At 41.9% G+C, this 24,446-nt stretch overlaps 1 protein-coding gene across 2 annotated transcripts in view; it reads right to left on the bottom strand.

Moving 5' to 3' along the window:
- Positions 1-3,564: 3,564 nt before the first annotated feature.
- Positions 3,565-24,446, bottom strand: part of FAXC (failed axon connections homolog, metaxin like GST domain containing) — a 65,599-nt gene continuing 44,717 nt past the window's right edge. For both annotated transcript variants that reach the window (XM_046677583.1, XM_046677581.1), the window contains 2 exons: positions 12,422-12,538; positions 3,565-4,370 (listed from right to left, as the gene is read on the bottom strand). In XM_046677583.1, coding sequence (XP_046533539.1) covers positions 4,081-4,370; positions 12,422-12,538 — 407 coding nt within the window. In that variant the 3' untranslated portion in view covers positions 3,565-4,080. The remainder of the gene's footprint in view (positions 4,371-12,421; positions 12,539-24,446) is intronic.

Genomic DNA, 24,446 nt, shown 5'->3' with positions numbered 1-24,446 from the left:
TGAGTGGACCAGCGCAGAAGCGCAGGCATTTCAGGAGAGGGGCTGGCAGGAGCAGAGGCAGTGTGTGGGGCACATGAGGCATGCTTAAGCAACAGCAAGTGGATCAGCCTGGATACACTGGCTGAGTCATGTGGAGAAGCCCCAGGAGACAAGGTGAATAAAGAGGTGAGAATACCAGGCCTTAAAGAGTGACCCTCATCCTGAGACAATATGGCACCCCATCAGAGCCCAGAACTTTTTAGAAAGATTAATCTAGTGGTGATGGCTGGAATGGATCAGAGAAGTGGCCAAGCATGTAAAAGAGGCTATTGCAGAAGTCTAGGCCAAAGAGGATGCCCTAAAATAAGGTTGCCACATCTGTTCTTTTCACCACTCTGTCTCCAGTGTGGATCCCAGGGCCAGGCATGGAGTAGGTGCTCAGTAAATAGCCAATGAGTGAGAGTATGGGCATGGAGCCTTTAAAAGATAGCCAGGAATGAAGAGTCCTGGTGATTTGGATATCCATCTTGGTATCATTCACGGAGCTAGCAGTGCCTTGCACAGAGTAAATACTTAAGAAATATCTCTTGAATTGGCCTGGTCCAAGCTGAAAAGACATGGGAGGACAAGAGTGGAGGATCCCAAGCACTCTCTGAGAGAAGCTGGGGGTGTGCTGGTTCTATGAACTTCTCAGGGAGTGTGGGTTTTAAAAGGAAACCAAGTCAAAGTGGTGTCATGGCAAGAACCATCTAAGGCAAGGTGAAAGACTTCAGTTCCGGATCCTGCCCTTCAAACTGTGTGTCTGTGACACTGAGCCAATAACAACCTTGAGGCTCTCTTGTAAGGGGCTTTCTAGAGCTAATCCATGGTCCAACTATACATCCCTATGATTCTACACCTTCTCTCAAGACCCATGAGGCTAGAATCCCTAGCTCTTCCGCTCCTTGAACTGTAGCTAATTCAGAAAAACATATCCTAATACCACAGCATACACCAGGCAGGGCTCACTTGAGGACAAGACTGCAGTTATAACTGAAGTGCAAGTTGTTCTAAGTCTGTGATCACTCAGCTGGATAGCCCATAGCCTTGGTAGTGTCACTGTTCACAAGTCATTATGTTAAACAACAAAATGGTAAACTCTGACAGTATAGTTTACTGCTGCATAAATTTGTATTGTCCTTATATCTATTCTGACATATGCAGAGTAAAGCATACTGCTGCTGTTCATTAATCCTGAGGAATAGGAACAGGGGTGGAGGGCAAAGGGAGGTGAACAGAGGGGCAGAATTTATTTTTATGAAAAGTAAAAATGAACAAGTGGCCAGTGGGTCTTCTGTCCAACCAAAAGCATCTGTTAACATTAAAGATCACACTTCCTTAAGTCACTTTCCAGTAAAAAAGAAACACAGAACTTGAACAAGTGAGCCAGATGACCAAAATGTCCCCTAATTTCTTATTTTTTCTTATAAGTAGCACCTGTTCATCAAATTGGAGAACACTTCAAATCTGGGCAGCTTAAGCATGAACCATATAAAATTAAAGCCCTCCCAAAAAGGACTACGTAAGTCATCCACACCACAGTGATTTCCTCTTGGTCATTTTGTTTCCATAACCCACAATGGGAAGGAAAACCTGTGTCTATTCCAGAGTTCCAAATCAAATTACACCCACAAAATGTTGAGTACCCAGTCATGAGTTGTCAGGCCAGTACTCAAGACTCCAATTGGCAATGTCCATTCAAGCCCCTGTGGGAGGTACACGGAAAGAATGAATTATTTTACAACTTCACTTTGAACATTGGTTCCCCATGTACTTGCCCTCCAAGTAATGCACAAAAAAAAAATACATATGTGAATCTACATACTCATAACTTAATCCCTCCTGAAGTGGAGATACAACATACTTGGTGCTATACAGTAAGAATAACTTATAGGCAAAATTTCAAACACAACTCTTTCTAGCTGAGTGGGGCAAAGGCATCTCAGTATTTGTGGAGACAGGTCCACAGTCCACCTGTTTATTACATTTACATTTTCAGGCCAGGAGTTTCCCTAGTCACACAGAACTACCACCAGCTGGCCTTGGAACACACTTGCTAGAGAGAGAAGAGGCGAACAGTCCTCCCAAATGATGCTGGAGACAAAACAGGCTTATCCATCTACATCTTCTCCCCCACATTCTCAATAGGCATCAAACAGTCCTCTCAAAGATGAACGGTTTCAATAAGATACTAACAAATGAGTTCTCTGTGGAATAAGAATTTCTAACTTAGATAATCTCAGCATTTCTTCCCAGTTACACATGCCCTACATAGTTACTTAAATGGTAAACAATCTCAAAAACTCCTCCCCTTTACTTCTTGCAATCCACAGCATTTTAGGATTATTTGCAAAAGCTATATTCAAAGAGAGTCTTTTTCAATTAAAGTACATGAACTTCTCAGAAGAAGTTGCTGTCTTTTAAGAAGTGCCTCTGTACCCCATAATGAGTAACCCTTACCCAGTCAGTTGTGGTCAGAAGCAAAGCAGTTTTGTTTGTGACTCTCCTAGCCCAAATCCCCAGTCATCACCCCAGGATCTTCAACCCCTGTCTCACTGGAAAATGTTCTTAGTCAATAAAAACTATGTCTTCCGAGATGGAGTGCCTCAGTAAATACAGTAACTCCAAGAGTTCATGTGCTCCACGGGGCGGGAGAGGGAGTACGGGGAGGGGATGGAAGACCCTCAAGAAACACTAAGATTTGTCCTCAGCGTGGCCTTCCTCTCACTGGGCAATGGCTGAGAACACCAGAAAAGTTGCATTAGAAAAACTGCATAGAGTCTACACTGCACAAAGTGCTTTGTTATCAGTAACAGGATCCTCTTCCCATTTCGTCTTTCAAGACATCTTGCAAGGTGTCTTCAAAAAGACATTACAAGTTGGCAAGCTTCTGCTTACAAAAATCCATCAGATCCTTTCCCCTTCACCTCTATTAAACCCATCATATTCCTGAGCTTTACTCCTTCCACATAAATCAAACACAGGCAAAAACACTGCAGAGTCGACAAAGGACAACATTCCAGTGTGCATTCAGGCAACGAAAGAAAGACTTTCCCGCAAATATGCAGTAGAATTGAAGACCGTTTGTAGCTATCGATGATTTGTAAAAATATTTTCATGTTTCTTTCAACAAAAGATTTCGATTCAAGCAAGATCAGAGAGGAATGATGACAGAGTCCTCACTGTGCCTTTGTGTCAGTTTCATCTGCTTGGCTTTTGCGAGCGACTGTGGCTGCTGTTGCCTGGAGATGGGATTCCTTTGCCCTCAAATCTTCACACGTATGAAGCACATGAAAGAATCAAATGCGTTTATGTCACACCTCTTTCAAGAGGTTTAAAGCGCCGAATGTTACCACATGAATCCTCACAACGCCCCTGTGAGGGAGGTAGGTGGCGAGTATTGTTATCCCCACTTTACAGGTGGGGGAAATGAGGCACACAAGAATTAAGGGACTTGCCCCAAATCACACAGCTCGTCACTGGCAGGGCTTAGAATAAAACTTATACTGAATAGCACCTAGCACAGTGCTTTGCACAGAGCAGGTGTTCACTGAATATCTATGGATTTTATTTGACTTATATCTCAACATACAATATACAGACATAAAATACAAGCAGCCAGCAAAGAGCATTTATCTCCTACATTTCTTCTCATGACATCTCTCATTACTTCGAACCCTAGTGAATGAAAGATGTTGAAGAATCCATCTCGAAACTCAGCCCTCGGGTTGAAGAAGATCAACCTAAACACCATCTGTGGACAACCCACTCTTGCACCTGCTCTCCCACACAATATTAGTTTTCTAATGAAAACAAAAATGGATTTCAGGAACCATGCTGACTTTTTTTTTTTTTTTTGCCTGTTTGTTTTAAATGGAGCCATCTGAATGGTTCTGTGTTTTGTTTGTACAAAAAAGAACTAAGGCTGCTATAGTCCAGTTAGCTGTGAGAGCTGTGCCAAGCACAAAGATCTCCTCCCAGCTCAGATGGAGTTCTACCTGGGAAACTGGACCGACCCAGGGAGTGGCAGCTCCAACAGAAGAGGGTCAGCGAGGCTGAACATCACTTGCACTGTTCGTGGTCTGTATAATCATCCATGTCCACATCAGAATCAAAGAGCGAGTGTCCAGTAAAATCCGTATCTGGGGTTCTGGAAAAACTGTTCTCTGCTCCCTCATCTTCAAAGGTCTCTGTCCTTGAGTAAAAGCTGAAATCCAGCAGGGGCGTGTGGGTTTTGCTGCCTTCGCTGCTCTCCTCGGACTCGTAGATGGTGTTGTCATCATCATGGTGCCACTCCGGCCAGAATTTCCTCCTTATCCTCTCACAGTACATGGCAAGGTTGATCAGCTCACCTGGAGAGTGGCAAGCAAAGCAAGGGTTAGTTCACAAAGGCAACGATCTACCAGCCACTTGACTTTTTTGAGAAATTTGGAAGAATGGGGTGGGGACATTAACAATGTTTTTCCACAGAGATAGTCAAAATACTTAGATTTTTATACACATAAGAAAAGTGAGTGGGAAAAGTCAAATTCAGTGAGTGGGTTGAATGAAATTTAGGAGTGAGTCCTACAGTAATGAGAAGTTAAGGAGTCGGGGGTAGTTTATCCAAAATGGCAGCTAAACTACCATCATTTGGCTTTATGAAGCATTTCATTATTCTATGTTTGCATATCAAGAGAACTAGTGCTTCGACTGGTTCATATTTAAAATAATTTATAGTCCATGAAAATATACCAACTGTTAGTTGGATTAAGTCAACCAAAAGTAATCACTCACTCCACAAATATTTGTAGTGTTATTATGGGCTGGGGACTAAGCCAAGTAGTTGGAAAAAGTTATGTTAGGATGGAAATTTTGCCATAAATAATCCATAAAATGGATAACTCAGAATTGTCTTTATAGATGCACGTGCCTGCAAACACATTTAGTAAAACAGATATTTTTTAATTTTTTTAAACAAAATTCAACAGCTGCCCCCACGATTGGGTTCCTGCTGAGTCACTGGCTCCTTCTTTTTCATGTGAATCAAAGAACACTTTTGTTAAGTTGTAAAAATTGTCCAGGCATTTGTCTGAAACAGGAAACCGTATTTGGCTTTTATTTCCTCATTCCAAATGAAAAATGAAGAGAGTGAGTTTTTGCCTTTGATCCACCAGATGGCAACATTGCTTATAAATATATACTTTGTCACTATCTCTTACAGGACTTTATTACCCTAAGAATTATTCTTTGGATGTTTATTTTTTAAAAGTTCTATAAACATTCACTTATTATGTAGGCAACCCATGTTTTGTTTTAGAAAAATAGGTAAGCAAAAAATAAAAATTACCAATAATCTCATTCTCCATAATAACATTCTCATCTACATTCTTCCAGAATTCTATATATTTATATATACATTTACATTTACTTACATTTATTATATAGAATTTACTATATCTACTGTTTCACGGCCTACTTTTTCCATTTAACAACATATAATGAAAATCCTTCACACTGTGACCACCTTGATCATTGCATAGTATTTCATTATACAGATGTACCATAGTTTCATCTTGTTTTTACCAATTTCCTGTCTCAGCCACTTAGGTTTTTTCTACAGGCTGACTATAGTCTGTAAGTACTCTATTTTATTTTCTATCAAAAAAAAAAACTGTCATGTTGCAAAATTGGAAGTCTGAATATAGACAATGTATAAATCCTAAAGAAGAAAACAAAAAGGATTTGTAATCTCATCAATCCAAGAAAACCACAATCAACATTCTGGTATAATTTCTTTTAATATTCTTTTCTATTTATTTGCTGTCATTATTATTATTACCTACTACTTCCTGTAACATTATTGTAAACATTTTCTCATGTCATTAAAATTTTTCAAAACTTGATTGCTGTTCTCTTAAATAAACACATCCCCACAAAACACGATAAAGCAAATCTCGCTGCTTCACGGATTCCATATATTGGTTCCAGCTCACCATTTTCAGTCTTCTCAGATCATAACAGCTCGACTCACACTATGTATGAGTCCATTCTGATTGCCCTCTACTCAAAGATTTTTACGTACATGCTCAGGAGCCAAAAGCAGAAAAGCCAACATCATTGCTCCTTTTGGGAAGACGCATGCAAAACCTTCACTTGTTTTCTCCCTCATGAAGCAGTCATGAAACCCCTCACCAGTTATTTCTACCAGTAACAAGTAACCAAGAACTGGACAGAGATGTGGAGGAGCAGCTAGCAAGTGAGAATCTATTCACGAGATCCACAGGATCTACACCATCTCTGACTCTATCCACTTCTTCTGTGGCTGTTCTTTCTGAAGCCTTTCTTCACCTGTCTTCCAGGAGAGTTGCCCCCTTCATGACTGTGTGACATTAATGCCACTTCAGTGTGCAGTAATAAAAATTAATTAATAATAGCAAACACATCTATAGCCCTCACTGTGTACCAGGCACTGTTTGAAGCGCTTTATTCATCTGTTGAATTCATATTAACTCCCTCAGTCTCTGCAAAAATCCTATATGAGGCAAGAACTATTATTATCCCCATCTGTAATGGGAAAACTGAAGCAAAAAGGCTTAATTAATTTGCCAAAGATTACGAAGCTAGATAGTGGCAGAGCCAGAACTCAAACACAAGCAGTCTCCACACTCCATGCCCTTCACCACAACTCAACTCTGCATCTCTACTGGTGAGCTGACAGCCCGGCCTGAGAATTAACAGCTTCATACCACCTGTCACAGAATATTTTTCTATAATTCTTCCTGGAGTCTCAAGAATTATGAAGGGACAGATGCTGCCCTCAGAGATAATGCATTGTCACAAAAGAAGTGATCATTCTGTCATGCAGTCAGGAAACGGTCTGCTTTGATAAGCAAGGGCTGGGAGCTCACACACCCCTCCTCACATCCTGCCCCTGTAGAAAGAGAGGAACTCTATAACTGAGCTCTGCCTTTATCTGACTTTGCCAATCCCTTCCCGTGCCGAGATTCTCCATCAACATGCTCAACGTGCTACCAGCCAAAAGAATAAAGTTGGCAGTAGAAATAAGTTGTATGTAATGTGTATGTGAGTGTGAGAGAGAGAGAGAAAGCCTCTGTTAACATAAACGCCTATATTGAAGATGTAAACTTTGTGAAATAATAGAAAAACTGCATTTTTTCAAAGTGTACTCAACAATTAGATAATTTCATCCACCAAACTAGTAAAAATTAAAGTCTGATAACATCCAGTGTGGAGGGTCAGGCACTGTGCTACATGGCTGGTGCAAGTATAAACTACTATAATCTTTCTTGGAAAGTAAACTGACGTTATCCATTGAAATTTTAAATGCATGTATCTGCTGGCCCAGAATTCCACTTTTGGTACTCTGTTGCACAAAAATAAAAGCATCAGTACATAAAGATATATGTATATGCATGTCACATGCAGTATTATGTGTCAGTAAAAAAGATAAAAATAGCCCAAATGTCCATTAATAGCGATCAATTGAATAAATTATAGTGTATCAATTCTGTAGAATATTGTGCAGTTGTTAAAAAGATATGAGGTTCTATTAAATGCAAAAGGCAAGTTATAATGCATACAATGTAATCCCATTGTTCAGTTTAAAGCAGTAAAAACAAACAAACCAAAACAGTCATAGACATGTATGTAAATCTGTACATGAAAGAGAAAGGCACAGAAAAATTCACTCCAAATCCTTAATATTGGTTATTCCATGGAAGTGATATTGGACAATGATGAGGGGGAGGTCACAAATCTTTGAAAATATGCCTTGTGTAATTCAACTTACTGTGACAATCATTTATTACTTGTTTAATTTAAAAATCCAACAAAATAAATTAGTAAAATGCTAATCAGTGATTAGAGATATTTTCAGATAACTTGAGAGGATATTTATCAGAAAGCTAAATGGCCCTCTACCCAGAGGACTCTCCCAGACAGAATAAAGAGCTTTCCTCTTAGAGTATCTCCAATGGAAATAACCCCCACTGCTCTTTGAAAGAAGTGACTCATTTTCTGTTCCCGTATCACTCCAATTTCTCTAATATTCAAAAACATTCTGTACAAATTGACACTGAAAACACTGTCAACCAGACCCAGAAGCCAGGACTCAGTTTCTCCAGCTGCCAATCACATACCGCAGGAATGTAGGTGAGGGAGAAGCCTGCCAGCGTCTCCCAGCACCACCCACCCAGCCTTTGGTCATTAACCAGCAAATATTTGGAAAACATGGGGCCGACGCCCACACCCACTGTCTGGTCTACAGGTATTTACTCAGCACCTCCCTGTCCCAGCCCTGCGTCAGGCGCTGGCTATGCCCTGGGTTGCTCCCTTTAGCCTTGTGTGACGCAGGCAGGGAGAGTGCTGTGCATCTCCTCTTTAGGAAAATTCTTAACAAACTTGAATACTGTAATGAGCTCCCTACCCCTTGTCTCCTTGAAGCTAAAGCACACTAATTTATAGACCTCAAAATACAAAAGACAGTTGAACCAGCCCTTTCCTGACGCCTGAATGCCCCACAACCACCTCTTCCTGAACACCTCCGGACCGAGAACACTAAGAGGGTGGGGGTGGGGACATACTTAATACATTTTGCAAGGATATCCAGCATTGTTTCCATCTTTTAATCTACCAAATAATAAGCAAAAAAGACATCCACATGCAAAAAATAACTGTTGGTGGAAGAGTTGCTGAATAAGGTTTTTCTTAGAACACAGAGGTTGTGTTTCTTACTAATTCAGAAAAATAGCGTTAGGTTCTGTGGTTTTAAGCTGGCTCTAAGGTGAACAGCTGTGCTGCAGGACCCTTTCCCTTTCATTGCTTCCATTTCACTTTTCCAATTCTCCACGTCTGTTCTAAGGAATTCCAGAATCCACATGCAATTCTCTAATAAGGATGCCCTGATCAAATATCAAATGTGACTCCGCATTAAGAGTGTTGCTGATGATACAACTGAGATTCTTTTTTTTCCAGTAAAAATGGCAAATATTTCAAAATAAATTATATTCAACTCTAATCAAGGAAAAAATAAGGTGCTTTCAGACACTGGTCATGAGAGTGTAAAGAGCCACAGTCTTTCTAGAAAGCAATTTAGCCACACAGATCAAGAGCTTCTACACTTTGAGACAGTCATTCCCCAACTAGAAATTTAGCTTAAGGAAATAACCAGAGATAAGCAGAAATATATATTTATACAACATTCACTGTAGAATACTAGTAAAAATTATTTGAAACAACCAAGTCCAGAAAAAGATTAATCACATAAATTACAATATAGTCATAAAACACGATATTATATAACTACTAAATATATTGTTTTGAAGAATATTTAGTAAAAGGGAAAGGCCATAATACACAGTTAAGTTAAAAACTTCAGGATGTAACTGTATCAACATCATGACCCCAATTTTTACAAATATACATATATGCATCTGATACAAGATGAGAATACATACCACAATATTAACAGTAGTTCTCTGTGGGTGAGGGGGTAACAAGTTATTTCTTATTTTTTAAAGCTTTTCTATCTTTTCTAAATTTTCTCAGTAAGGAAATAATATTTCATATATCCATATCTATCTACAGATAGATATAAATATATACACACACATATGTATATTTTTTAAGTTGCTGAATATTTGAAGTCTGTCTTCCTAGTAACCATTTTTAAGGAAAATTTCTCATTATCCTAGATGGTTCCCGAAGTAGCTTGCGTGACTCAGTAAACTGTATCTAGGACTGAAAAGCTAATATTTATACACAGATACTCACACACTCACGCATGTGGCAAGGCCACTGGTGCCCTGGCTGTTCCAAAGCTAAGGCAGAAAACTGCCTGGCCCAAGCCATCCACAGCCTGGGTTGGAGCCAGTTCTAAATTACCCAGGCTCTTGGTTGTTTCTACTTCTCCTTCTTCTTGTTACTTCTTGGGAAAGTCTCCACCACAGAAAAAGCAAAGGCAGGGAAAGAAGCTGAGACCAAATTAGCAGGGTGCCTGCATATTAGCAGCTCCAACCAAACGGTTTGGAAGGGGCATGGAACTAACGACTGAAATGAGATTTAGAGTCTCTCTAGGGACTCTAATGATTCATGCTACTCCAGTCCCCAGGGAGAACTGGAAGCTACTGGTTTGTTTTAAGAATCAAAATACATGCAACTAAGTGCCAAAACCCCTCACAGATGATGGTGTCAAATTCCCCCAAATGTGTATGTCTCAGGGCAGGACTCAAAATCAATCCTCTGAAAACACTCATCATTTCTTTAAAAAAGAACACTAAATGCCTCAAGTCCTTCCAGGAAGCAAAAGGGCAAAGGGCCAAGTCATAAATAAATCCACAAAAGATGCTTCCCGTCTGCAAGAAGGATTCTATGGAATCTGAGAGTTCTACTGATAACGGATACCTAAATGCTTCTGACTAAGGAATAAATGACCTCAATAATATGTCTGTGTATATATATGTGCAGAGGGTGTGTGTGTATGTGCTTGGGTATTGGTGGATATGTTCAGGTGAGTATACACGGAGTGTGTACAGATGTATGTGAGTAGATGTGGGAGTGCATACTTGTGAGTATGTAAGGGTAATGTGGTGGGGAAATCGAGAGAGGGAGTAGGAAACAGCAGGAAGACAGAGTAAATATAAAATACACCCCTAAATGAACTAAAAGGAATCAATATCTTTTAGACCACCATGGAAAATCTGATTAAATAAAGGGAAACTATTTTAAATGCTACAAATATCACCAATATGATCACGTATTCAATTTAGGTAAGTTCCAACACACCACAAGACAAGGAGCATCTCCATGCTGATCATTTAGGAGATTAGCTATCAGTCCACACTCTCCCTAACCCCACTCAGCTGAAGTTCTGGAAGACCTTCCGTCACTGCCTGATCCATTCCAACCAAGTCTGATAATATATCTAGAGTCCCAGCCTCACCAACAGGAGGATATGGAGAGTGACTCCTATCGTCCTTAGCCTGGTCTGTACTTCTGGGTATGCACATGAGTATGCTCACACACACACACACACACACACACACACACACACAGAGCTATAGCCTTTACCAACCTCCCCCACCCACCCATGACAAACACATATGACTGTTCATCTGCCTCAATTTCTTGTATAATTCTGCCTTGCTTGGTTCCATCCATCCATCCATCCATCATCCATCCCACCATCTCTCCATTCAACATTAAGAGCATTCTATGTGCTATTCACTGGTAATCGCGTCTGCACCCCTCGCCTGCTCACTTGGCCATAAACACCTTGATTAACTCTTGTTAATCCCCTTTCCCAAACCTAAATATTTGGACCTTGATGTTCACATCCCCAGCTCCAGGCACTTGCTTAGGTATTGCTTCAAATTGGAGATGACTCCAAAGAGCTCCCACCCACCAATGCAGGGAAGCCTCTCCCAAAGGCCCCAGCTGCCACATATATCTTACCATCCCACTCCACCATACACACACACACACACACACACATGCACGCATACCAAGATCTGGTCCCTTGACATCAACCCAAGTTGAGCTCACTTTCCCTGCCCTTTACTCCTCATTACCCCCACCTCCACCCCAAACAGATGTTCACTCTCTAGCTCTGGTCCCTTTCATTCCCGCTTTTATGTCTCCAGTCTAGAATTGTAATTCTGACAGGGCTTATGGCCAGGATCATACAACAAAGATAGAAGATTGTGTTCCTTTGTCAAAATGTACAGATAATTATATTAATAATAATACTTCACATAGCACCAGACTTGCAAAGCATTTGTTGACACTTTACTCATTTTCCCACAATCTTGAACTTTCCAGCTCTACTACTCTCAGTGTCTGATCTACAGACACCCCACTGGAATAGGAGAAAGGAGTGCTTTGAATGTCAAGTGACACAGAATCATATACACTTAAATCTACATGTGAAATGTCTAAGACCAGTTCAAACTCAAGAAGAGCATCTGAAATGGGGAGTCCTTCAGCCCCACCCAACCACGGCTGCTGCAGCGCTAGACACACCAAAAGTGGAGACACCACTGTCCAAAGGAAATCAAAGAAGACCAAGAAACAAGGGCCCTAGGTGGAATTCAAGCCCTGTTTCAGCGACAAGGATTAAGTCCACTAAGTAAAGAGCTGGAGGAAACGCCCTGGTGTAGGATATGGCAGGATTTGCGTCAGCTTTGCTGAGAACACAGTCTGAGCAAGATGGCAGGCAAGAAGCCCAGTCTTTCCTCCGCCTCTCTATGTCCTGAGGACAGAAAACCCACCCTGGCCCCGGACACCACAGCCTGGTGTCTCCATAAGCACAGTCAAGCTCACAGGCCTAGAATTCTCCATTGTTCTCCTCCCACCCCCCTGCCCGCAGCTACTCCCCAAACCTGAAGAGGTTTGTAGGGCTTGCCTTTGATCAGCCGCTCAGGTCTCGTCCCAGGTAAGGTCCACATTGCCTGTGCCAAGTGTCCAAAGACAGTGGCGTCGAGAGTGGAAAGCTTGGGCCCCATGATGTACTTCTTATCACCTGCAGTAGATAGAGCAGAGAGGTCACTGGGCCAGCCTGCGCTGCCCCATATGGTCACAATGGCATTCAGCACACTCACATCATATGCTCATTTAACTGGGCATCAAAAGCTTCGCAGAGTCAAAATGCATGCACCATATTTTTCTCAAAAAAAAAAAATTAGAAACACAAGTAAAACAATTCTGTGATATACCAACCCATACAATAGCAAAGCAGGGAAGTAAGTGAGAACATATCAAGGAAAGAAGATGAGGGAGGAGCTTCATGGAAAAAAGGGAGAACCCTCCTTATCTCAAACACCAGTAATTAAAGCTTGAGAAGCTTAAGAACACCTGAAGTTTGTTTACACCATCTCAAAAGTAACCCAAACCAAGCACACCCAACTTCAGCACTTCCTTTATTAAATTATTACACTTTATAAGGAAAAACAAGGAGCCTAAGCTACTGAAGAAGTTTGGAGGCAAGGTTCTCCTTGCTGCCCCCATGGTCTAGGTAACGTTCTCACCACTGGGCACCAGCTTCCACCGGAAACACCACATAGAGAGAAGCTATAACCTTCCAGGCCCAGCCGTGGGATCTGGCTCCCACACAAGGATGTTTCGCCCTGCAGCTCCATCTCTCCTTTTCCACCGCTGCTGAACTAGTTCAGGCCTTGTCATCTCGACCATCACGTCTGACCCATCACAATTGCCCCAAGTCGTCTTCCCTGCTACTGTCGGACGCTGCAACATCTAAAGGCAGCACCGGTGGAACTGATCCACCTGGTTCACATCCTGGCACCCCTTGTTATTCACTGTGGGAGGCTGGTCATTATTTAACCTCTCAAATCCTCAGTTTTCCCATCTGGAAAATGGGGATAACATCAAGGGTGCCTATTTCCTAGGGTTATTGTGAGGATTCAATGACATAAGGCATGTAAAGCCCTTAGCACCCTATCTGGGTAACTCAATAAACATTAGCCCTCTTAATGACAGCCCGTCTGTTTCTCCAGTCCAGCCCATATTCCACCTGAACTTTAATTGCTAAAACACTCTTTTCATCACATCTCTCCCTTTCGCAAATACCCTCTATGGTTTGTGAAATGGGTTATGAAATAAAGTCCAAAATCAACTTGGAATTCAAGGCTCATTATATTCTGCCTCAAACCCATGTTCCAGCTTTATCCCTCATCCGTCCCTTACTTGAGCAAACCTAGGGAGCACCCCCATTCCCCAGCACACATTATGCTTCCCACTGCTACACTTTTGCTCATGCTGTGCCTAGCCCTTTCCCTGCCCCCCCAAACCTATATGTGTTCCACAGGTCTCTCTATCTGACCAATTCCATCCACCCTATGAGGACGAGCGCAAGCCTCCTTTCAAAGCTTCTCTGTCTACTCTATCTGGTGGCAACAGGAGTTTTCAGTTCACACAGCTCTGTGTTCAAATCTCACTTTTACATGCACAGTCTATAAAATTTTAAGGCCTTTACTGCCTATTAACCTCAGTGTCTTGACCCATGAAATAGAAGGAAGCACTAGTTGTTTCAGAGAATAACTGCGGTGATTTGAGGAGAGCGCACAGCAGGTGGGTCCCACCTCTTGCACCCAGCCTCTCGAGGGGCATTTTTTCCATACTGTTCTATATACTGGTTGTTTTTCATGTGTGCCTTTTATCTTTCTAGCAAAATGTAAGCTCTTTGAAAGTAACAGTAATTTCTTATTTTTATTAAACAAAATCTAATACAGCGTTTACTACATGCCAAGCATGGTTCTAATTGCTGTATTCTACAATATCTATCTATTTCACTGTTCTTGAGCAGGAAGCTAAGAAAATTAAATATCTGATGACAATGCATAGACAAGCTGGGAGGGGAAGACGGCTGGAGGTGGGAACACAAGTTAACAGACCGACGCAGCACAAGTGAAGCTGGAGGTTGACAGAGGTGCTAGCTAACGTTACGGCGGTGACCATATTGCAATACACAAATGTATCAAATCAACACGCCATACACATTAAAGTTAGACAATGTTACATGTCAATTATATCTCAGTTTAAAAAATAAATTTAAAAAACAAACAAAAAAAACACAAATAGAGCTAGAGGTGATTAAAAAAAAATTTCTACTCCATATCCCACAGGGACCAAGGAATACCCTAGACTAGTACACTACACTCAACCTAACCAAACTGTCTCTTCTGGTGAGGACCAGCAGGTTGTCCAAGCTGGAGGCCTTCAGTGTTCCCCATCGTCAACCAGCTTCTGCATCATCTGAGTCTTACCCTGGGATCTAAGCCCACTCCCCAAATACAGTGAAGAATAGGGGCAAAATACCACCTGGGCAAAAACAACAAAGAAAAACTGGGTACATCATTTGTAAGAGTGGCAGTTACTTCTTCATGGTACGTCCTGCTGGCTCCATGCCTCAGCATTAGTGATGCAGTTGGGCAGCAGAACCCTGGCCTGGAGCTCTCGTGCCATCCTGCAAGGCCAGGAGGGGTGTGCCAGCCAGTATCCTACTAATGTGCCAGGGCTCAGCCCATTCAAGGCCCGAATGTGGGGGAAGTCACAAAGCGGAAGCCACCAGAGGGATTCAGGCACTATTCTGAGAAGAGCTACACACTATTTCAGAGAGAAGAAAACAAGATAGAGGAGAGCTATAGTGGCTTCCTGATCAAAAGGAAATGTTGATTTCCTTAAATTGCTAAAAAGAAAGAGTCAAGGGAAATGCCAGAGTAAAGTCTATAAATTGTGAAGTCTGTTGTTGAATCCAAAGACTTTGGGGGCAAAAGGAAAAAATGCATATGGATTTAAAAAAACAAACTTGGGAAACCTACAAGTAGAACACACAAGACCTCAATAAAAAGGAAAAATAATAAAATAAATATATAATAAATAAATTTATATTTTATAAAATAATTTACAATTTTAATTATAAATAAAAATAAAATAATTTTTAAACATAGATTTTTTAAATATATATTTTATAAAATAAAAATAATAAAAAATATAATCATTTGAATCCATACTTCAACTAACACATATAAGGTTCTGCCCAAATTCGCCATTTGACCTCAGAACATCAAAACTGAAGGATGCTGAGCTAGCAACAGAACCAGACTAAGAAAGCTGGCACCCAGGTCTCCTGACTTCTTGCCGGATGCTCTTTGCTCTGCGCAATATGCCATATGGATCATCACCTCGGAGATAAAGACCCCACGCAACAGCTGGAAGGTTGAGCTGTGAATGTCTACAAAAGGATCCTTTAGTCAGGGAGGAATGCAGAACACAGAATGAAAAAGAAAGAGAGAGAGAACAGAATCTTAGGGTTTCTTTAAGGTGCTTGCAGAAAAAAAAATGGATGGAATTTAGCATTTGTGGAAAATGTTGAATGGTAGATACAAAATTATACGTGTATACACACGCAACAGTTATAAATTTAAAGAACATAAAAATGTCCTGTTATTAAAAAGTCCTGAGAGTAACTGATGGCAGGAAGCTTTTTAAAAATTTTTCATTTTGAAATAATTTTAGACTTATAGAAAAGTTGCAAAAACAGCAGAATTCCTGTATACCCTTCACTCAGCTTCTGCTAATATTAATATCTTATATAACCACAGTACACTTATCAAAACTAAGAAATTAACATTAATACAACACTTAACTGCACTATAGACATCATTCAAATTTTATTAGTCTTTCAACTAATGTCCTTTTCTGTTCCAGGGTCCCACCTTGCTTTTAGTTGTCATATCTCCTTAGTCTCCGCCAACCTGTGACAATTCCTCAGTCTTTCCTTGTCCTTCACAATCTTGACACTTTTAAAGCATACTGGTCAGTTATTTTGTGAAATGTTCATCAACTTGAGTCTGTCTAAGAGTTTTAATGGTTAGAGGAGGTCATGCATTTTTAGGTACCCTTCTATGATGGTTAATTTTATGTGACAACTTGACTGGGCCACAGAGGGCCAAGTTATCTGGTCAAACATTGTTCTGGGTGTTTTTGTGAGAGTGTTTCTGGATGAGATTAATATTTAAGAGGTAGACTGAGTAAACCAGATTATCCTCACTAATGCGGGAAGGCTTTATCCAATTAGTTGAAGGCCTATTATTCTATCACAACAAAAAGGCTGACTCTCCCCTGAGTAAGAGAGAATCCTTCCTGCCTGACCGCCTTTGAACTGGCACCTGGGCTTTTTCCTGCCTTCGCAATCAAACAGAAACACTGGCTCTTCCTGGGTCTTGAGCCTGCCAGCCTTCGGACTGGAACTACACCACCGGTGCTCCTGGATCTCCAGCTGGCCAACTCCCCCTGAAGATCTTGGGACTTGTCAGCCTCCACAACTGCATGAGCCAATTCCTTATACTAAATATATATATAGAGAGAGAAAGACACACATCCTATTTGTCTGTTTCTCTGGAGAACCCTAATAAACCTTCTCAGGGCATCATACCACGGGGTCCATATGTCTTACCTCTGGTGATGTTAACCTTGACCATTTGGTAAAGGCCGTGTCTATGAGGTTTCTTCACTGTAATGGTACTAGTTTTCCTTTTGCAATTAAAAATCTTGGGAGAGATATTTTGAGATTGCATAAATATCCTGTTTCTCCACAAACTTCAGCCAGTGATTTTAGCATCCATTGGTGGATGTCATCTGAAACAATTATTACTGTGGTGTTTGCCTAATCAGGATTTTCTCTTTCTCTCATTCCTTCTACATGTATTGATTAGAACTCTACTATTCCTTTCATCCTCCATTTACTGATGTATTCAATTATTTATTTATGTAAGTATGCACTCATCGATACTTATTTTATTCCACGGCTTATAATCCAGTACTCTCATTATTTATTTTGTTACTCAAATTGTTCCAGCTTTGGCCTTTTGGGCCTTGGGAGGAAGTATTTTTAAGAGGGAAATTGAATATCGATTTGACTCTGCTTAGAGATGAAGAGGCCAAGCTAACGTCTCAAGTCTGCAGCCCTCCCAGCCTTCACCAAGTGGTCCCAGATCTCACAAACAGAGGGTTTCAGGAAAAACAAGACACTGAAGGAGCAGGCTTGGGTGGTGAGGGAACTCAAGCTTCATTTTCAGTAGGTGACCTACCCACCAGCTTCTGAAGGGCTGGACAGAAGCAGCACCTATAACTCCCTACCAGCCTTCAGGTGCGGAGGGTGAACTGCAACTATTGGTGAGGGCAAGTGAAGGTTGAAAATATCGGAAGCCATGGGAGGTGAGGGACCCAGGGTACATCAGACGCCCTGAGGGATGCTCCACCAGAGGCCAGCTTCCAAGCACCTGGAGCATCTCCCTGAGGGCGCAGAGCCCTCCTGACTGCAAGGATGAGCCCACATCATGACAGGCTGTGGAGCATAACCAGCAAATGAAGGCAGGGTGACTTCAGGTACCCAGGGTGACTTCACAGACCTCCATGGCTGGAACTTCAAGTAGCCATCAGGGAGCAGAAACCAGTGAAAAAATGCAAGGACAGTGAGCAAGCAACCAAAAGGGAGGGGCCATGTGGGTATGGAGAATTAGAGCCCACAGCAGGAACCACAAGAGTTGGCTCCACTGAGGGCTGGGAAATGAGCGCAGGTCTTGGGAGTTTCTAGAATCTGATATACCTCTCCTAAGTGGTTTGGGCAGCTCCCCTCCATGAGGAAGGCCATGTTGTAGATGCAGGAACCATTGGGGCACCCAAGGATGACCAAAAATTGAGTGGGGAATACTAAGTCATGAATAAAAAGAATGTTCTGGGGCTCTGAAGGATATTTGCTTTTTGTTCCCAAGAGTGAAGCTCACTGTGATATTGACTTTATCATAGATCATTGGTCAAAACCTTAAATGGCCCCATTAACCCAAGACTACTTATCCTGACCTCCAAGCCTGACCTCTGGCCCTTCTCACATTGTCTTCCACTTCTCCTGTCATGGGCAGCAACACAGGGTTGAGTAGGAGACACCAGGATGCAACAAAGATGAGAGTATGTGGAAGAAGATTGAGCATGTTGGCTAAGTCCCTCACCCCCATAACCTGCCCCTCACTCCCTATTAGGATGGACTGAGGTGAGGGCTGGGAGATGAAGCGGAAGGGTAAACATAAAAGACAAAGGCACTCAGTTGTCCAGGGAGAACTAAATCAATACAGAGTCTGAGAAGAATGGTTGGAATCCAAGCCTGAAGTTTCAAGCCAAACTGAGAGAACAAGCAAGCTTCCGAGTCGAAGCAAGCTGGGCTTGGTGAGCAAGGGAACCAAGGGAAGAGGGGAGACAAGCAGAAAACAATACGGTCCCACTAGAGGATGGGACCACATAACAGCACAGCTGAGGAAGCCCTCCTGGTCCTAGGCTGTTTGTCTGATGTCTGGCTCTCAGACTCCTCCCTGGGGAGGATGCGTGCGGGCTGACAGCAGATAACTCTCTCCAGACCCAGGCAGGACAAGCCGAGGTCTACCTCATATGAATGCTCGACTTCAGTCAAACATGCTGGGTGCTCATCCCATCCTCCCTGTCCCAAGTAACTTCCATTTACCTAACCTAACCCTTCCCTTACGACTCAGATGCAGTCCTCCCTCCACTTCTCCATGAAGGCCACCCTCACTGTCCCAGTCCACCAGCACCTCTCATTGCCCACTCCTCTGCTAAACCCCGGAAGCACAACTGCTTAGAGCAAGGCCGCTCAGAGAATAGTCTGGACCAGGAGCATCACCATCACAAATTCTCAGGTCTCATCTACTGAATCAGAATGTCTGGGAGAGGGACTAAAGAATGTGTGTTTTAACAAGCTTTCAGGTCAGTGTTTCTCAAACTTTAGAGGCATAAAAATCACCTGGAGAGCCTGCAGTTCTTGGATCACACTTTGAATAGTGCTGCTCCGGGTGATTCTTATGCATGCTAGAGTTTGAGAAGCATTGGTCTAGACTAGAATACATCAGCTGTCTTAAACTCAAGTATGCATCATAATCACCCAGACGGCTTTTTTTAAAACCCTGATGATGTCCCCACCCCCATGCCAGGAGTTTCTGATTCCATAGGTCTGAAGTGGGACCCAAGAATTTGCATTTCTAACAAGATCTCAGGTAACGCTGATGCTGCTGGTCCAGGGACCACACTTTGAGAACAACTAGATCACTCATGAGGTAATTCACACATGCCCTCTCATAGTCTTAATTATGTGGATACCCTATCTCCTCAAGTGGTTTGTAAGCTCCCTGAGGGCAAGTAACCCTCAGTTTTACTTTTCTGTCCATCTGGTCCCTAACATAGTCAAAACCATCAATTAAGGTAATGACAGCCTTAATTATGTTTGATCTCTCTCCTTTCTTAGAATGGAGAGCTATTGTAAGGATTAAAGGATATAATCATATGAAAGCATTTTGCAAACTAGAAGGTGCTATTCTAACACAAGGAATTATTTTATATTCCAGTAATCAGAACAAGTACAGCCTGTGGACAGAACCAGTCCAACATCTTTCCCAGTGCAGAAATCCCTTCTCCCACTTCCCTACCATGCATTCCCCAACGTCAACGTCACTAGGGACTTCTCCATCACTTCCTGGGCAGGGCAGACTATTCTATGGTTAGATTGTTCCTTATATTGAGACAAAATGTGTCTCCTTAGAACTTCCACCATTGACCCCAGTTCCTTCCTCTGGAATCACACAAAAACTTATGGCCACATTTATTCTAACCATTCCTAGGAATTAAGTCTCCACTAACATACTTCTAAGTAAAAACTGATGACTTGTTTTTACATATATCCCTGTGGAATAGCGGGTAGAAAGTTTAGAGCACTGGAAATAGCTACAGAAATGAACCTCTGAACTGCATCTGCTTCCTCCCTTCCTAATTCTGTTCCCAGTTTCCACTAGTCACTATCAGCTCCACTTCTGCCATTTAGCTAAATTTCCAAGTGCTATAAGTGGCAGGAAAGACTGACTTTGCAATAAAATATAAGTTCAAGAGAGAAATTAAAGAGGAGTCAAAAGATTTTCAAGCACTCATTTTTCTATTAGTCTTAGAAATAAAAAGTAATTTTGTTTCACCTACGTGGTTCCTTGTATTTGAGCACTGATATGACTTATAAGCAGATAATTCCAGTGAAGTCAATGTGGACAACATTCATATTTCTAATTGTCCCCCTCTCACCTTTAATTAACTGGGAATTTAAGAAAAATTATAAAACAAAGATTTTGAGAACTTTCCCCAAATAGCACAGGCCTTAAATTCTCACCAACCAGCCTTCAAAGAACACACACATTGAGCTCTTTTTCTGCGTGTGAATCTCCCAGAGGGCAAAGCTAAGAGGGAAAAATAAAATCTACTTTCTGTTCTCTTACACTCCTGATCAGACTCTCTTTGTCAGAAATATGACAGGCCACTTCCTTTAAAGAGCTCTTGTGCATATTTCCAGCATATTCTAAAATCACCCAGTATGTGATTTTTTTCAACTATGAGGAGAGGGGTTGCTATCTTATATGTGAGGTTATTAATGGTCCTTATGCGTAAATCTCAGAATTAAAATCGTCGGCTTTGACAACTTTCTGACATCTACCAGTTGCTCCAATACGCTCACACTCTGGGAAAAGATAAAGTTGGAGGGGAGGGATACACCCGAAAAAGCCCCTAAATTTAATTTCCTCCTCAGATTTCCTTCTGGAAAGCAATTAGATACTCCTGCAATTTTCTATAAGAGTCTCTGAAGAACACACAAGAAAGAATTCTTTTCAGCTTGTATGAACTATCTCAACCCCTTCCCCACTGACCACCGGTCCCAATCATCTCGCCTCTTCCTCCCAATCTTCTCTTTGCTAATGTCCCGGTTCTTAACATTTCCTATGGATGAGAAGAGGAAGCACACGCCTTCCCCTCCCTGAGGAACAGGGTGTGCTTCTCTTCTGCACTTCAGTCCTCCTATTAATGTGTCTGAGCACCTTCTGAACTCCACACACTCAGCCTCCACCGGCATATACGGTCATTTTAGAAAACTTGGATGAAGGATTCGGAAAGCATTCCTCAGGAGGAGGCGAATGACTGCTCAGACTCACTTATTGTTCTGATTGAGTATCATTACACGGCAGCTCCTGGCAGTCTTACAGAGCAATAGCCAGCACGTCTGAGGATGCCGCAGTGTTACTGACTCACTGGTGATCAGCATTCGTATTTCTCTCTCTTCTTGAAGTTGCTGCAATATAGCTACTTCTGAGTCTGACTACACATTGACCAAAATGGTGACATTTGAGGGGTACAAAAAGTCATGGGCCTCTCCAGTCTCACCTTCCCAAGAACACCTTCTGAGGGTGAAGAATATAGAACACTCAACTCAAACTACAGCCGGGAGGTGGGGGGGACTTTCCCTGTAATTTCACTCCTGTCTCGGCTGCCCTTCATTTGGGCAATCAAAGGAACCAGCTGCTCTTTCTCTTCATTCAATGAAGATTATCTGGCAGCCCCCAAATTCGGTTTAGTTAATGAAACAACACATCAGACAGAACTCGGTGTCATGTTGAAATCTAAGTTTAAATCCTTTTATAAGGAACTTAGTCTTCTTACAAGACAGCTGAGTAGTAATAGATTCTAATAGGAGGTTTCGTGTTTGGCCATCAGGGCCATGCAAGCAGCCTCCACATTCCTGACGGGCTTTTCTTCATTTTACGGATCCCAGATTTCAGCTTACTTAGAATCCAGAATCCTCAACCACTTTCAAACACCTAGACAAGCACCAAAAACAGGTAAAGATCTTTAACCATGAGAACTGTTAGGGACCTGCCCCGAGTAGTGGACCTTACTCAGATTCACCCAATAGGCACGGGTCCCTTGGGATGAAATCAAATTGCTATTGACTTCATCTTTAAAAATGGGAATCCTACACCTTCTCAAATGATATTCCCATTAGTATGCTGGACATCACATCAAAATTCTGTGTGATGCTTCTTTTCAAGAACTGAGCCTTTATCCTACTCTGTGGGAGGTCTTCTTACTCCCTTACTGAATGCTCTTGTCCACGTATCCTGACCATTGAATGGTTTAAAATGTCCCACATAACTCTCTCCCCAGTGCAGACTACTCTCCCAAAGATCACTGAATCCACAGACAGAAACCTCCCGGTGCCAAGCTCTATCACCTTGGAACAGATCCAGGTTTCTTCACAGCCAAGATGAGAATACTTCTGCTAGAATCAGAATGAGTAATAATAGTCTCTTAAGAGCCTGAAAGATAAGATTCTACTTCCAAAAGATGTAAAACCTTTTATCTAAATATCTTGAGGCAACTGAGATTCGGTGCCTGCCACCCGCCAGGGCAGGATAAGCACTCTTTCCTCTGCTGACAGGCTGGCTTTCCTCTTCACAACACAGCAGCAGCTGAAAGAGTCTCCTGCTGGGATTAATAGGATTGGAGCTGCATAGATGTACTCATTATTAGCTAGCTGAATAACAAATTACCCCAAAACTCAGCAGCTTAAAACAACAAACATTTATCACCTCCTACTTTCTGTGGGTCAAGAGTCCAGGCAGACTTAGGTGGGTGCCTGTGGCTCAGGGTCCCTCACAGGCTGCAATAGAGATGTCGGCCAGGGTTACAGTTATCTCAAGGCTTCACTAGGGAAAATCTGTTTCCAAACTCACTCACTATTAACAGGCTGCTAACAGGCTTCAGGTGCTCACTGGCTCTTGGCCAGAACTATTAGCTCCTTGCCACATGGCACTCTCCATAGAGCAGCTCACACCAGAGCTGGCTTCCATCAGAGCAAGCAAGAGACAGAACAAGTGCAGCAGAGAGAGGATGCCCAAGATGGAAGCTACGGTCTTTTTGTAACCTAGTCTTGGAAGGGACATCCCATTGCTTCTGCCATGTTCTATTTGTTAGAAACAAATCAATAAATTCAGCCTACACTCAGAGGGAGGAGATTACACAAGAGGATGAACACCAGGAGGCAGGGATCATTGGCAGCCATCTTGGAGGCTGCCTACTGCAGGAGGAAAACATCAGAGCTACATTCAAAAGTATATGGAGGTTAAATGTCATGATATCTACAATTTACTTTAAAATACTTCCACCCCCCCCCCAAAAAAATAGGTGAAGCAAATATGACAAAATGTTAACATCTATTAAATCAAGATAATGGTTAAAGCTGTTCATTGTACTACTATTCTACTTTTCTGTGTATTTGAAAAATTTAATAATAAAAAAATCAAAACCACCTGATCTTATTCACTAATAATAGGTCAAGGAAAAAAATTCTATCAACTATACTAAATCTTAAATTATGACATTTGGTAGACATCTCCCAATGTTTAAATGGACCACACTAAATCACACTCATCTAACAGGTGAACAAACTTAGCTTGCTTGGGAGTTTATTTGGTACCTAGATGCCCTGACAGTCTCATCAGAATGGTTCTCTTGTGATTTTCTCTAGATTGGAAACTCAGTGAAGAAAGAAATCACACCAGGAGGCCGGCCCCATAGCCAAGTAGTTAAGTTCGTGCACTCCACTTAGGCAGCCTGAGGTTTCCCCAGTTTGGAAGTTGGACGTGGACATGGCACCGCTCATCAGGCCATGCTGAGGCGGCATCCCACATAGCACAAGCAGAAGGACCCACCACTAGAATATACAACTATGTACTGGGGGACTTTGGGGAGAAGAAGAAGAAGAAAGAAGATTGGCAACAGATGTTAGCTCAGGTGTCAATCTTTAAAAAAAAAAGAAATCACACTAGATGACAAGCTCTACCTGAGCACAAAGACTGTATCCCCCAGGACACAGCCCAGTGCCTGGCAAACAATAGGTACTCAGTAAATATATTTTTCAATGAATGGCAACAATTTTAAGTCGTTTAGGCCAAAATGATGCCTCCCAATACTTGATGGCATAGAACTCTAGGATCTAGAACTCTGGGGTTTAACCAAGGGCTTGTATAGGTGCTTGA

The sequence above is a fragment of the Equus quagga genome, chromosome 11, assembly GCF_021613505.1.
Source record: "Equus quagga isolate Etosha38 chromosome 11, UCLA_HA_Equagga_1.0, whole genome shotgun sequence".
NCBI classification, from domain to species: Eukaryota; Metazoa; Chordata; class Mammalia; order Perissodactyla; family Equidae; genus Equus; species Equus quagga.
Note: the sequence above shows the minus strand (reverse complement) of the source record. Positions and strands in the feature narration are given on the sequence as shown.